This window comes from Arvicola amphibius, chromosome 2 (assembly GCF_903992535.2).
Source record: "Arvicola amphibius chromosome 2, mArvAmp1.2, whole genome shotgun sequence".
In the NCBI taxonomy this organism is placed as follows: Eukaryota; Metazoa; Chordata; class Mammalia; order Rodentia; family Cricetidae; genus Arvicola; species Arvicola amphibius.
The window spans coordinates 188495142-188511879 of NC_052048.2; the positions used below are offsets into that span (position 1 = coordinate 188495142).

General features: G+C 35.7%; 1 protein-coding gene and 1 gene segment (V, D, J or C); both read left to right on the plus strand.

Annotated features, from left to right (window-relative positions):
• LOC119806829 overlaps window positions 1-16738 on the plus strand; it is a 238803-nt gene that overhangs the window by 36481 nt on the left and 185584 nt on the right.
• Window positions 11782-15595, plus strand: LOC119806822 (anionic trypsin-2-like). 2 transcript variants are annotated; one of them, XM_038318860.1, is made up of 5 exons: window positions 11782-11821; window positions 12857-13013; window positions 14415-14674; window positions 15053-15183; window positions 15446-15595. In XM_038318860.1, exons 1-5 carry the CDS (start codon window positions 11782-11784, stop codon window positions 15593-15595), a joined length of 738 nt encoding a protein of 245 aa, XP_038174788.1. The 2 variants fall into 2 exon arrangements, with proteins under 2 accessions (XP_038174788.1, XP_038174787.1); XM_038318859.1 differs by having other exon boundaries at window positions 14415-14668; window positions 15047-15183.

Genomic DNA, 16738 nt, shown 5'->3' on the forward strand with positions numbered 1-16738 from the left:
GTTAGAAAAGGAAAATAGATTATATTTTATGATTTTACTGGGAATGGGGGGGGTGGGAATTCAAGGATAGAGTGGGGGCACATGTAGGAGGAATAGAGGGAGGAAATGAGTAGGCAGTTTTCCCTTCAGGCAGTCTCTGTCTAAAACACACTGAGGCTTATATTAATTATAAATACTCAGTCAAGAGCTCAGGCTTGTTACTAACTAGCACTTACTACTTAAACCATTTCTGTTAATCAATGGTCTGCCCCAAAACTTGTGACTTACAACTCTACCCCATTTTGTGTATCCAACTCTTTCTCTGGCTGGCTGGTTACTCCTTGCCTCTGCCTTTCCTCTTCCCAGCATTCTCCTAGTCAATCTTTCCTGCACTTTCACTTTCTTTCTAGCTATTGGCCAGTCAGCTTCTTTATTAAACCAATCACAGCATCATACATTTACACAGTGTAAAGGAATATTTTACAGCAGAAATGTGTGGAGAGAGAGCTAGGATTGAGGACATTTGAGGGTTGGTGTGGAAACTAGTACAGTAGAAATCACATAATTGGTATATATAGATGGTAATGAGGCTTCCAAATATTAAGGGAGACAGAGTACCAACTAACCATGTATTTTCACCAAAGGAGGCTTCTATTACCAGGACTGGTTATATTCAATGTAGTCCTTGGCCCAAGGGGTCCTTGGAAATCTCCAAACAACATAGAAATTTGCCAATATAATAAGTTTCTCTCTACAAATGGACAACAAAATCCGATTACTGAAAACAACATCCCATGCAGCTCATTGAACATTATGCCTACATACAACCTTTACCCATATCTTCTAGTGTCTTGGAAGGGAGGGTACCCTACAAGCTACCAAAAACAAGCACAAACAACCCAGCCATAAAACCTTTGATCTACACAGCTGTTTTACCTGCAGAATATGCTAGGCCAATGGTTTCACAAAACTTGGTTAAGTAACAATCAATGTCTGATTAGACTTATAGCTTATTCCTCTAATTTGAGTTCACACCACACATTGCTGTGGTGAATGACTACCAGAAATCAGAGTGCCTAGAGATATAGAGTAAAATCAAAACTATTTTTTAAAAAAAGTAACAATAAAATAACTCCTAATGATATTCTTCCTTATACATATATCAGTGCTTTATTTAGACATTGTCAGAGAAACTTTCTGGTGCAGTAGATAAGAACATCAGAACAAATACAAAGTCCCATAATCACACATCACATACATACAAACACACACAAACACACACACACACAAACATGCACACACACACACAGAGAGAGAGAGAGAGAGAGAGAGAGAGAGAGAGAGAGAGAGAGAGCGACAGAGAAAGAAAAACAGACAGAGACCTTTGAACAAATAGCTCTAAATGGAATGTCTCCATCAAATCCTTCTACTCAGTATTCAGGGTACCACACAGAAGTGAAGATGGAAAGAGTGTAAGAACTGAGGGGATGGAAGACAAAAGGGGAACTAGGCCCTCTAATTCAGCTGAGCAAAGCTCATATGTACTCATGGAGTTCAAAGAAGTAAACACAGGGCTAACATGGGACTTCACTAAATCCTCTGTACATATATTATGGCTTTTAATTTACTATAGTATATGGGACTGCTTAGTGTATGAAATAGTGTGTCTTAGTTTTCTAGTTACATGGATCTTGAAAAGACAAAGTTTATATGGAAACACAAAAACAATGAGAGAACTAAAACTATTTTGATTAAGAATTAACTCTCTAGTGTCGATTTTCTTCCTAGCCTCATAATGCTTCCCTCAATCAAGATATCTCATTCCTTGCTCTCCATCTCTGTCCTTCCCCTATCTCAACCATCACTTTCCCTCAAGTTCTTCTTTCCCTCCTCCTCTCCTCTGATGGTGGAATCCCCTCTTTGTGTTGCTTGTATTGATGAATGAATAAAGAAACTGCCTTGGCCTGATAGGGCAGAACTTAGTTAGGCAGAGAAGACAGAACTGAATTCTTAGAGGAAGAAAGCAGAGTCAGAGGGATGCCATGGATCTGTGGCCTGAGATAGATGTGCTGAAAATTTTCTGGTAGGCCACGACCTCATGGTGATATACAGATTGATAGAAACGGGGTAAATAATAATATAGGAGTTAGCCAATAAGATGCTAGACCTAATGGGCCAAGTAGTGATTTAATTAATACAGTTTCTGTGTGATTATTTCGAGGCTAAGCTAGCAGGGCAGCTTCTACTTGCAACACTACTCTTCCCCTTCCACCCTCCCATTCACATTTTCTCAGGAGATCTTGTCTATTTCTCTTTCCCAGGGAACCTACACATCCTCCAATATTTAATTAAGGATGGATAAAATATTTAGAAAAACCAATATTTGAAACTATAGATAGTTTATTTAGGTAAGTATATGGTTCAACATGTAAGTATTTTCTTTAATTTCTTTAATTTGAAAATATAAGCAAAGATAATTTGGCTTCATATCTCTTTCAATATGGGACATTTATTATTTTGTAGTCTATTTATTTTGTAACCTCATCTGAATATCCTAGGCTAGAGAATACATATAAAATCATATGGACAAGATATAAATATATATGGATAGATTGGCTCAGTTGGAATCTATCCTTTTTGGATGTATACGTTGCTCAGCCTAGATATAGTAGAGAGGACCTAGGACCTTCCCCAAATCAATGAGCCTTACCCTCTCTGAAGAATGGTTAGGGGTGGAGCAAGGGAGTATATAAAGGGAATGAGAGAAAGGGAAGTAGCAGGAACTTGGATTTGTATGTATAATAAAAATATTTTTTAAATTAAAAATTTTGAAAAATAAAAAAGCTAGTAAGGTCTCTAGAAATTGCTGGTTTAAAGATTTTTTTAAAATAAATAGAAAATTAATTTAAAATTCAAATTCTATGTCAGAACTAAAGATACATGCTGAGAAACATGACAGTCTTCATCTTTCTATTCATCCAAATTCTCAATTAAAGTAAGTGATACTTATAGCCTATTTTAGGATGTAACTTAGAAAAAAAAACATCCCATGATATATTAGGATTTTTCAGTTTAGTGGTCAGGCTACCTGGGAAGTCCATACCCATATTTGGGTAAGTCTTATTTTCTCCTTGAGTGTGTTTCTTTCTCCCAAACCTGATTCTTAAACCAAAATAAAAATATTTTAAATAAATTCTCCAACTGTTTTTCAAACTGGATATGTATAATTCATTCCCTTAGTTTCTCTAAAGAGTTATTGGTATTCTTCAATCTCTTGGTGGTTATATTATAGAGCTATATTTGTATTTCTTATATCTACACCTTCTAGGGCAGTGGTTCTCAACCTGTAGGGTGAGACCCCCTTGGCCAACCTCTATCTTCAAAACAATTCATGTTACAATTCATAACTGTTACAAAGTAGCAATAAAAAATAATTTTATGGTTGGGGAACTGTGTTAAAGGGTCACAACATTAGCAATGTTGAAAACCATTAGGAACTCCTAGGATCAATTATAATAAATCATCTGGGTTTAATAGTCTGGGATGACACAGATTGTGTCTTTCAAAGTTTAAATTAGATCCTTTCTGTCTTTGATAGTTTTAAGTGATAATTCTACTGTTAGTCTGATGGGCCCACCTTCCTATGTGATTTGGTGTTTGTAGATTGCTACCTTCAACATAATCTGTTTTCTGTATTATTGTGTTTTGGATATAATATAATGCAGCAACGTTCTTTTCCAGTGGTATATGTTTGCTAAACAAAATACTTCCTGTATCTGTAATATTTGCTTAACTCTGGGAAATATTGTGAATCTTTTCAAAATGTTTTCTATACCTTTAGATAGATATTTTTTCTATGACCAGTAACCTCTACATTTTATTATGTGAGTTCATATTCCACATTCATTTATTTTTGTCCATTTTGGATTTTACTAATTTTTCTAATTTGTCTTCAAGCCCAGATATCCTGATCTCTTCTTGATCAATTCCCCTAATGAGACTTTCCATGGAGCTTTGCATTTGATTATGCTTTATTCTTTCCCAGATTTTCCAGTTGGATTTTCTTCAGTATTTCTGTCTTTATTTTATAAACTCTGCCTTAATTTTGAAATTCTGCCTTCATTGTCTTACATCCTTTTCCTCTCTATTCAGCTGTTTGTATTCATTCAGAGGCTTCTTTTCTTCCTCATCTTCTTTAAACTTATAATTATTGAAATAATTCTTCTGAGTTCTCTGTCTGGGATTTCATCTAACTTACTTACTGAATGTCATTACTGTAGAATTGGTTATCTTTTGATGAATTTTGCTCTTCCTTTCACTTATATTACTAAATTGGGATGTACATATCTGGAATTATTTTACTGCTTGCTTTATTCTTTGCTCAATAATGTTCTTTTAGCAGAGGTGTTTGTAATGGTCAAGTGTGACCTTGATGTGGTAGAGTTGAAATACATACAAAGTACATACTATTTTGGTTGGAGACTGGAGACATAGCTCACCAATTAAGAACATGGACTGTTCTTCCAGAAGACCCCGATTCCATTCATAACACTCACATGGCAGCTTAAAACTATCGGTAACTCTAGTTTCAGAGAAGCATATTGTGCACAGACATACATGTATATATGCAAACAAAAACGCATATAAATAAAATAATAAATAATTTAAAAATACTGTTAATAATTAGCATATAAGTTTCTTGCTGTACCAATATCTCTCATTTTATCATAAGCATTTCCTTTCTCTTCACACCATATATTTACTGTTACAAATAATGGTTTCCATTATGATATTTCTACACATGTATATATAATGGGTTTTTTCCAGTTTTTCCACTTCCCCTCTCTATTGTTAATCCTTCCTCAGAATAGACCCTATTGTATTTTTCTATCACTTTATAAATATCTAGACTCTGAATAAGAGAGAAAATTGGAGTATTTGTCGACATGAGTCTGGCCTATTTTATAATACGATGATTTCCAGTTTGACTAATTTTCCTGCGAATGATATAATTTCATTCTTTTCTATGAATGAGTAACATACTGTTGTGTATATACAGCACATATTTATATTAACCTACTGATGTTAGCTTTGGTTATTATTAATGCTACCATGGTAAGCAATAAGTATTCAATTATTTCAATTGCCAGCTGAATATGCTTTAATCAGGTATATAGTTGAAGTGTTAATCTAATTAATCTTATTCAATAAAAACCAGGAGACTGATATATCAGGGTAAAAACTTGGTATATAAGGGAATTGGGAGAATGTGGAAGTTGCTTCCTCAACTTTCTCTGTTCCACCATCCAAAAGGGCACAATTATTCTTTCCACTCTACTTCACTTTCTATCTCTCTGTACAGTCCTCCAGACCTCCATGGTTAATGAGTGACTAGCTCTGCTCTCTGACTCCAAGCAAGCTTTATTTCTCAGAACACAAACAAAATATTTCTCAACATTTCCCTTTTTGTATAAATAAAAATCAAAGGTTTTAACTAATATAGAAAAAATATATACATAAGTAAGATAACTATATACAAATAAATACAGGCATGAATTACATTAACATAGTTCAGCCCATTCACAAATTCAGAGAAGATGCTCCATTATCTATCCTATCTTGGTGAGTCCAAAGTGATGTACCTATTTCACTTTCTATCCTAACATCTATGATCAACCCAAAACTATCTTTTTATGTCTTTCAAACTTATACCCTTTACACCTCCTTTGTGAATTTTTTTTCTGACTTTGGTAACAAAGAAAACTATAACTCTAGGTATCTAGTGTTCAATTCCATCAGAGACATGAAAAAGAAATATTGCTGAATAAATAAGTTTAGAGCAAACATCTTCCAAAATTATGAAATTACAGAAACAGTTTGCTCCCTTGAAAGTCATCAAGCTTCCTCTATGACATAGGGGCATCTATCTTGAGACTACAGGCCTAAATTATTGGGCAGACTTTTATCAGAAACAGTCAATTTTGAATGATTCTCCTTCTTTGTCTTGGCAAAGTTTGGGAGTTGCTTTCTTCTGTGTCTTACTTTTCCAATTAGGACAGCACACTGTCAGCAATTGAGGCTAGCAAAGTTTATTGTTCAGTGGCTACCTTTTTCTGCAAGGAAAGTAAACCCCATATGGAGTTTTACTGATGCCCATCATCTTTTCTGAATTAAATTTTTACTGCAGGATTCTATGATAGATCTGTTTTTAATTTTTGAGAAATATTTGTCTTGATTCCCATAGTGGCTGTATTAATTTATACACTCTCAATACCAGTACTTAGATATAACCCCTATAATTCTTAGTAGTGTTAGAACTTTTTATTTGTTGATGAAAACCAATCTGACTGAGGTAACACAGGATTTTAATGAATCCTTTATTCGCCTTTTATTTAAAATTAAGAATGCTGAGGTTTTACAAATATTTATTGGCCATTTTACTTCTATCTTTCAAGAAATTCTTTTCAGTGCCCATACTTAATTTGATGACTTGGATTGTAATCAATTATTTTTAGATTTATTTAATCAATTTTATATGTTAATCTTCTCTAAGATATGTAGTTTTTCTCTCATCCTAAAGGTTAGTTTTTTTAAAAAAATTACCTTCTTGTACATAAACTTTTAATTTCATATAGTCCTATTTAGTTTTTCTTGCCCTTGACTCCTTGGTTATTGAATCTGATAATCACTGTATTCAAAATATGTACCATAGTGCTTTTCCTATGTTTTCATTCAGAAGTTTCAGTCTTAATCTAATGTATTTTAAACATTTTGGATTTTTTTGTCAAGCATGAGAGAAGCATATCTACATTTATTTTTTTCTTTATGTATATTGTCTTGTTTTCTTATTGAGAACTTCATATGGGAACACATCATTCCCGCTTTTCTCCCTCCAACTCCACTAACACTTCAAAATTTATGATCTCATTTTAAATTGTGTGTGTGTGTATGTGCTGTGTTGGTATATATAAAAACTCGCATAAACAATATATCAAGTCAATTTAGTATGTATACATGTATCCTTGGCTGACCATTTGGAGTTAGAAAAATTAGAAAGTAGCTTGTCCATGTAGAAAACAAGTTATGCTTCTCTCCACAGCTGTTGACTATTTGTAGTTCTTCATCCAGATACTGAATAACATGGAATTTCACCAATGTGTATTATCATGTCAACCCATGTTGTCATAGTTCTTATTTTTCTCAGGAAAGCACATAGTTGATATTGCATGGGTTCATTTTTCTATGTCATGTCTAGAGGACATCACCTACCGGCAGAAGTCTGAGCCTTGGTCTTTTCTGTCTTTTTAGGTATACTTCCTCAGAACTATTTATGAAAGAAACTTTTCTAAAGAGTGAGTTTTGGGCACCTTTGTAATGATCAGGTAGCTATAGCTATGTGGATTTTTAAATAAGTTCTCTACTCTATTAAATATCTACATGTCTGTGTTTGGTTGGTATTAGAGTGTTTTCTTCATTACGGTTATTGAGTATAATGCCTTAGATGGATAGTGTAGTTTAGCCTGTTTTTTTTTTTTCTACTCAAGATTATTTTGACCTTCCAGGTAGGAATGGATCTTAATTTTGTTTCACTTACTTCTTTAAAGGACAGCATTAGAATTGTGATGGAGAATGAGTTAACTGTGACAATCAAATTTTGTAAAATCAACATCTTTTAATTACTTTATTTAATGTCTATCATTTTCATTGTAAATGTTTTTCTACCCTCACGGGTGGACATCACCAGTTTTTGTTGATGATATTTTATACGAGGCGTATATCCTCATTTCATTTTTATCAAGTTTATTATTGTTCTACGAAAAGGCTACTGGGATTTGTATATTGACTTTATCATGCTACCTGGTGGTGTTTATCATATTCATAAAATTTCTGCAGAAGTCCTTTAGTTTTTATTAGGTATGGGATCATATCACCTAACCAAATGTAATAATTTTACTTTTCACTTTGATATTTCTCTTCATTGAGCACATGCATAGCACTAATTGAACTTAGTGACATATCAAAAAAGAAGGTATAAAATTGGGACAGAGACAGGTTGTGGAGAATAGAGTATTATAAGGGAAAATGTGGATAAATGAGATCCCATTTCATTGTATAAATATATGAAATTCTCAAGAAGAAAATATTTTTCTTTTATTTATTTGAGATTAAAATATTTGCCTTTTTTCTTTAAATTCTTGGTCTTTATATTCATTGCAATATGTATACATATGTATATTCTTGACTAATATCTGATCAGTCTGTATAATATTACTTTGATTTATGTTTTTATGGTTTACCATTTGGTGCAGGAAAATCAATTAGTGTGTTCTTCCCTGGGGAAGAGCACTTCTCCCATTTCCAGCATTCCTTGGTTACTTATGTTTCTTTATGTAGGTTTGAGTCCTCATGTGTTTTCCTATCTACTTTGGCATGACAATAAGTCTAGTATTTGTTCAGTTCTCATTTGGGCAGTAATGTTGGTGAGGAATTACAGGCGTAGCTACTGGCTCTAAGAAAAATTTTACACAAAATTTCCCTCATCTTCACACTTTAGAGTCTTTCCTCCCCCTCTTCTGCAATGTTCTTAGAGCCTTGGGTATAAGACAGCTTTGCAGATATATCCACTGTGATTGGGTTTCACAATTCCACATTTTGATTCATTATAGTTTTCTGTAATTATTACTTTCTGCATCAAAGAGGATTTTCCTTGTTGGTGGTGAAGACTATACTTAACTGTGGGCATAAGGAGAAAATGTATTCTGAATTTGTTTACTGAACTACAGGAAAACAAGAAACACTCCATTCTGTAGCAAAATTTTGAGGGTTTTGATTTTCAGAGGAAGAGGTAGTTCAGGTATCATCTATGTAGTCAGTTTTCTTCTGAGATATAGAGTCTTTAATCTGAAATTGATATAACAATATTTGTTATCTACCTCTTTCATGAGATGGCAACAAGTACAGCCAAGATCAGATAGTTCTGGTCTGATTATAGCAGTCTAGAATATGATCATCATGCTTTATTTTACACTGATTCTTTCATGAACTTAAAAACCTTAATTCCACACTGTAAAGCCCACTCAATCATCTAGAAATGCAGAATGTTTAAAAAAATATGTTTATAAAATACTATAATCAAGTATAAAATACACACTGAGAAACTAACCCCTGTTTCCAAAAGTAAAATGCAGTCACTGATATGCCAAGCATTAAATAAAGATTAAGAGAATATTTTAGAGAAAGACACAAAGGTATTCACATTAGGATGAATAATATCAGGAACAGTACAGACTTTCAAATGGAGTGTAAACAGCTGTTTTGTGAATCTACCCTACTTAATTCAGTCTAGAGCATGAGAAAATAGTTACGATCCACAGTAGTCTTCTAAACTATGATTCATGATAGCCTGGAGAAAGCTGACCTCAGGTCATAAATAGGAGCACCAATATCAAATGGCTAAATTTTAAGCTCTAGCTATTGAACCCTGGTGTGCTATACCCTTCAATATTGATTTACAGATAGTGTCATACTGAGATCAATGGATGTCAACATACCTCTGGCTAAAATAATTTTCCATATTCATTGGGGATAATCCCATTGTGGCTCACCTGTCTAGAATATATTGGAATGTGGAAATAATAGAAATCTGACTTTTTCCTACAAACTAGTAGGCCTCTAAATAATTCTTTCAAGAAAGTAAAATACCAAATTTACAATTGGATTTACCAATATTTCAGAAGTATTTCTTAGTATCCAAGCTAACCCTAATGATATTGTCAAACTCTGTCATCTGGACATGAGCACAAAAATATGTGTCTAGTGTTATAAATAGAATAGCTGGGCCATGATAAAGAAAGGTTCTGAGATACGATGCTAGGAAAATATTAATTTGGTGTTCATACTATGTCAAGGGAAAAAATGGCAAGAAGAGCCAGATGTTTACGTTGTCCCCTAGGAACTCTTGGCTTTTGCCAGTAGCCTTTCTTTTCTTTCTTTTTCTTCATTTTTTATTAAAAATTTCCATCTCCTTCCTTCCTCCTCCTCCTTCCCTCCCATCCCTTCCACCCAGACCCCCCACTCCCTCTGTCTCCAGGCCAAAGCCTTTCACATGCCACCTGCGACAAGTCTAATACTTCACAAGAGTTTTCTTATCTTCTTGAAGCCTTGAAACCTTATGCCAATTTAAGATCATAACTTGCAAAAAAATGAATCCATCTGAGTCAATATACATTCTTTGTTAATTAAAATAATTCCTTTCTTCATATTTCACCATAAAAGATTTTTTTAAAGGAAATGAGCCTCCATACATAGGAAATGTAGTGCATGACTCTTGCGTGGAATGTCTTGAAAATCTATGAGGTATTTTAGAAATATAATAGTACTCCACTCAGGCATGACCCCATGGGCCATTTTATAACATTTAGAGGATAGAGGTGAGAGTTCAAATTGCTGATTCTGTTGGGTAGCTGAGTCAGTCAGTCCAAAAAATGGGTTGAGAGATATTTAACAGACCTGTCAAGGTTGTTTTCTCCAGTACATGCTGGTAACCATTTCTTTCAACATCCTTTGTGCCCAATAGATCAAAACCAACCACAAGACTCTGAACTCAGATTTTCCACTCTTATCAGCACATTGAAGACATTTTCCCTACAATTTAGAGAATTCAGTCATGAAATTTACTTGTTCTTGTCCCTCAACAACACAGACGTAGGACTAATTAGAAAGTAAATAGATCCTCCAAAAGGGTTCCTCAAGTTGTAAGATAAATTAGATATAATCTCACATAGCATTTTTCAATACACTTTTCCTGGTAGGTTAGTTCTCAATAAATTTCGAGACTGGGACTTAGTGGGTTTTTTTTTTTTTTGAACTTGTTCCTGGATTTTCTAGAGAAATGCTTATCTGAACAGAAGACTGAATAACCATTTTTCAAGGCCTTTTTCATATCTCATTTGGAGAATGGAATTCCATTACAAATTACCTACTTCTAGATGACAGAGAAGTATTAATTTATAGACAGATTTCTAATACAAGCATGATGAAGTAGAAACTAGAACCATAAAAGCATAAATAGTGAGAGTCAAAGGTCATGACACAGAGGAAAGGAGAATGTGGTGTTGGTCTATCTTTGGGACACACTGAGGAAGCTCCTACTCTCATGTTATCCCCCATGCTTCAAATCACTTGCTAGGTATGGGCCTTGTTACAGAGATTAGTCAGCTGAAAGCCAACAGTTTTGAGGAAGTCCATTCATCCGTTTGTCATGAATTCATTCTCTAATTCTGATCACCAAACCCTTGAATATGACCTTTCCATATGATAGATTATTCTAGAGAAAAAAACTCAGCTCATATTTATAAGATACAGAAACAATGTAATTCTTCTCACAGGGCTCTAGATCTCTAAATACCCACTTAACTACAAATACCAGGTCATCTTGAAATTAAGTTTCTTTGATGTCTGGGTATGTCTAAGGACCATGATTGTGCTCTACTATCTAATGTCTTTATATAAGCCTAGGAAGACCCAGCTACATAGATAGTCTATAGTTCTACTGTTTTTGCATTCTGGATTCCTTTCAAGAATCAGCTGTTCTCCTCACCACGAAGAAAAGTTTCCTTATCACATGTTCCTCACCTACCCAGAGAATGGACAAATAAAGCAGAGATAATGAATGACCTAGGAAGGGGAAAGCCACAGGTGTGCTTGGGAAGGGGCAGTGGAGCACCTCCCTCTGTACCCCCTTCTCCCTCCAGCAGAGTATAAATGCCGGCTCTCCCCAAGCACTCACTACTTTCTGCCAAGATGAGTGCACTCCTATTCCTGGCCCTTGTGGGAGCTGCTGGTGAGTTCCATGCCTTGACCCAGATCCTACTCTTCCCTCTCCTAGAGGCCACGAACCCTACCACTAAAGATGCTTCTTGTACTTTCTGTACTCCAGTGTCCCCTGTCTTCCTACAGTAGCTCTGCATCTGTATTTTCTGGTTTCTTTGTAAGTTTCATTTTTCTTATCCTCTGTACTGTTGTTTACTATGGGATCCCAAAGGATAAAAATGGAAGTCATGTTGAGGTTCTATGAAATGAATCATAAGAACTTGTTTTGTGTCCAACAGTTTGGGGATAGCTCAGCCATGACAATATTTGCAGATAAATACTCTAATTTGAAAGTTAAAAACCTCATTATAATGGGAATTAATGTCTTAAAGTTCTGAGCTTATTTGTCTGGAACAGTAACTTTGTAATAGGATGTACATTTCCAATATATACTTTATATATAGGAATTTATTATATATCATAATTTTATTATATATTATTTTTATTAAGAAATATTAAATGCAGAAATAATATTAAGATTTATAAGCATGCAATCAAGGTTAAAAATCAATGATCTTGGTCAATAGCATTCTATCCCTATATCCTACGTAAGACCTAAATATATATACTGAGCTATGAACACATTTAGATATATTGAGGTTTACAAACCCAATATATTTTCCAAGATAGTTTCAACTATCCTAATCCCCTTAAGCTCTATTAGACACAGGGTATCAAGGAATTATGAATGAAAGATAACAGCAAGTAGTGTATGAAACAACAATTCCTGTGCACAATCCTGCAGTCTGAAGGCATCTATTTCCCTGTCCTCTGTAACCCATCAGAACAGTGTCACTTACAGAGAATCTTTCTATTTTATTATGGACAATGCACTGTATTATGAACTATTATAAGACACCATAGGCCTACTGTAGCCTTTTTGCCTTTAGTTGCTGCAATAAATAGAGATTTCTAATTATCTTAAAGTTGACACAGGACGGAGGGCTGCAATTTCCAGTAGCTTGATGTATTAAAATTGTCTTCTCTCTTATTCTCTCTACTCAAGTTGCTTTCCCTGTCGACGATGATAAGATCGTTGGAGGATACACCTGCCAGAAGAATTCTGTCCCCTACCAGGTATCTCTGAACTCAGGCTACCACTTCTGTGGAGGCTCCCTCATCAATAACCAATGGGTGGTGTCTGCAGCTCATTGCTACAAGAGGTAAGTGATGGGCTCTGTCTTTACAGAACAAATATGACATTTCCAAGAGAATGGGATTAGATCAGGTATCAACTGAGATGTTTAGATAAATGGAAGAGTCAGAGAAGAGAGAATATTGACTACAACTTCTTTCATGATTTTGTAGAGAATAAGGACAAAGAATATGAGACCCTCACACCCTGGAATGATCCAAAGTCAATCAGGGATATAGATATAAAAGAAAGTTAATTTTAGGGATAATAGAAATAACATGAAGTCACTCAAAGGTTTCATATAGTTACACTGGTTCCTGTAGCAAGGAGATAAACAGTTTTCTAGAGTTTGGACAATAAGTAAGCATTTTTTTATTATAAAGCCTATCTAATATATCAATTCTCATTCTAGAAGTAGACAGAAGTCTCTTGATAAATCAAAAATTCTTATTTCAACTATAACATCTAACTGGATGTCAACATCAACTGCATTCCTGTGATGTAACTACAGTTTGGGTCCTTAAAAGGTGTCATATGTAGTTTTAATGATGGCACAGTTTCTATAAATTTTGTTGTTCAGCAAAATGTAGTTTTGGTTTTTAACCTAAATGGATTAATGGAGGTTTATACAGTCATGGGGCAATATCTTCATTTTATAAATGGGAGAAAATGAAACCATGAATGAGGATAGTAGACTTGAACATAGGTGCCACCTAAAGGAATAGCGAAGGGACAGCTGGATGTCTAATGTCACACTTGTCTCCTTGACATCCACTAACCTAGGGCATGATGAGAAGACACAATGGCAGCTCAGGCCATGAGCTCAATCAGCCTATTTAAACTCATTTCACAATATAGAGATAACTGGGTATTAGATTCATTAAAAGAGGGTTTCTATCCAGACATGTATCTGGATAATCAGGATTCTAATTCAGGAAGTTGAGAAATACGCCCAGATGGCTTTAATTCAAAGCAAGTTCTGAGGTGCCATAGTTGCATGATTCAAGCTATTCTCTTTTGTTTGTCTATTGTTTTTATTGAGATAGGGTTTCTCTGTGTAGCTCTGACTGTCCTAAAACTCACTCTGTGGTCCAGGTTAGATTTAGTCTCAGAGATCTTTCTGGCTCTGCCCCGAAGTGATGGACTAAATGCTTGTGTATCAACTGCTCAGTATTTGACCTAATTATTGGATGTTTAAATTCAATGGGAAAGAGTAAGCTGTTAAGAAGTCTCCAGCTGCTTATATTACTTGTCTTTGAAGTAGAGAGGAATTTGGGTCTCAACTTCCACATCACACATCTGCTACTTTTGTGACGTTACACTGGGCCGCATCCCCTCTCCAGACTTATCCAGCAAAAAGGGTTAAATGACTCTGGACTATCAGAGGTTATGCATAGGGACTTTCTGCCATGTCTTTTCTTTCCAACAGTCGCATCCAAGTGAGACTGGGAGAGCACAACATCAATGTCGCAGAAGGCACTGAGCAGTATGTCACTGCCTCCAAGATCATCAAGCATCCCAGCTTTAGCTCCTCAACCCTGAACAATGACATCATGCTGATCAAGCTCGCTTCCCCTGTGACCCTCAATGCCAAAGTGGCCACTGTAGCTCTGCCCACCTCCTGCGCAGCTGCTGGCACTCAGTGCCTCATCTCTGGCTGGGGCAACACCTTGAGCTCTGGCGGTAAGTACTTCATCCACATCTTTTGAGAACTAAGCCAGATTCTACACAAAAATGATTGGCTTCTAGGCCATAAATGCATGACAGTACCCCAAAACATAAGGTTCTAAGATGGTCACAAGAGGCATTGACCTACAGAATGATCTGGTTCCAAAATATAAACAGGAGAATTGCAGAATGTACTACCATTAGTTCCAAGAAAGACTTCAATAATGACTATTCTTAGTATTAGAAAAACACAGCAATCCTCTATACTATTATATCCCATGGTGACTCTAGTGCCTCCTCAATGGAGGCTTCAGTGGTCACAAACTGGACAACACTGAAATATTGATCCCTAGTCTGGTCTCTCTCACATTCCTTCTTCTCTTTTCTTCACAGTGAACAACCCAGACCTGCTCCAGTGCCTGAATGCCCCAATCCTGTCTCAGTCTGCTTGTCAATCCGCCTACCCTGGACAGATAACCAGTAACATGATTTGTGTTGGCTACCTGGAGGGAGGCAAAGATTCCTGCCAGGTAATTGGCTCTCTTCTCATATAAATATCTTGTTTTCTCAGGAGTGGGAATGTTTTGGCCAAGTGTGTAGGTCAGGAAGGTTTCTCTCGTGGTTCCATGGAAAAGGGAAGAGGTCTATTCCAGATGTCATTTCAACATATTAACGAGAATAGGGGATTGGATAAAAAATGTTCAGGTAGGCTAGAATTGTATCTTCAGGTCTGAGTGAATGTGGTCTTTTTTCACATTCCCCTTTGTTAAACACTCTATTCCTCTATCCTAGGGTGACTCTGGTGGCCCTGTGGTCTGCAATGGACAGCTCCAGGGCATTGTCTCCTGGGGCTATGGCTGTGCCCAGAAGAATCTCCCTGGTGTGTACACCAAGGTCTGCAACTATGTTACCTGGATTAAGAACACCATTGCTGCCAACTAAGAATTCTTCAATCCTCTGAAATCACTATGGCAATAAACTGAATTCCCAACTTTCCTTGTCTTTGTCTAATATCTTTATGTTCTTGTCTATAAGAAATACATACCCATTTGAGGTTATCTTAATCACTGAGATAGGAATAGCATCCTACACCTCCAAAAATGTTTCATGGAATTGTAGGTCAATAGCAGTTGAAAAAAACTTAGCATTAAATGGTAGAAGGAACAGAGGTTTTGGTTTTCTTTTAGAAAGTCATATAACAGCATATAGATGATAAAATGTCTTAATTTTCTTTTACATTTATGTGTGATTTTTGAATAAACACTTTCATGAACACATTCATTGTTAGCAATAAGTATCATGTATGTTAAACAGGAGTTTTCCTATTTTATTGCAATGGAACCTGAAGGTGTTAACGTACTCCTTTATCATCATAGACGCTAAGATTCTTACACACATTGATTAGTGTGGTATCATTTTTTTCCTCAGAGAAAACACATGTAGGGCTTTTTCATGTGCCCACAGGAAAACCTTCCCATTGTCTCTATTCCTATGTATATGCCTATAACATTTTCTTTCAGTTATCCATGATAATAGAATAAGTATGCAGCATTCTGAGATCTACATAGACATTCCCACACTTATTTACTCTCCCTATAGAGTCATTATTATTGGAGTGGCAAAGCTAGACAACAAATGCACAGAGGGCAATGTCTTACAGAACCCTTCTCCAAGCAGATGATGAACCTGGGGTTGCCTCTTCTCCCTTGTGCTCTGTGCCCTGCTTTGCATTCGCTCCTGCAGCAACTCTGCCAACTATGAGGACTTTGTGCAGCATGCACATTGTCTGCCTAGGTGCTGTGAATCATCATGGCAAAGAATCTCAGCTCAGGCAAAACACTCAAATCATCACTTGCTTTTGTGTCTTTATCACTAGATTTAACCTTGAGCAAGCTCAGTCATTTCTCTAAATGCTACATTACAATGTAAAATTGCATCGTATTATTTTTTCTTTTTGAAACACACATGACTTTGATGATAGGTGGCCTTTGAACTGTCAGTTTGAACCACTATGTCTGAGTCCAATACAGATGCTTTTTCTCGCAGAAATAAAAAAAAAATGAGATCAATAAGGAGGCAGGGTTC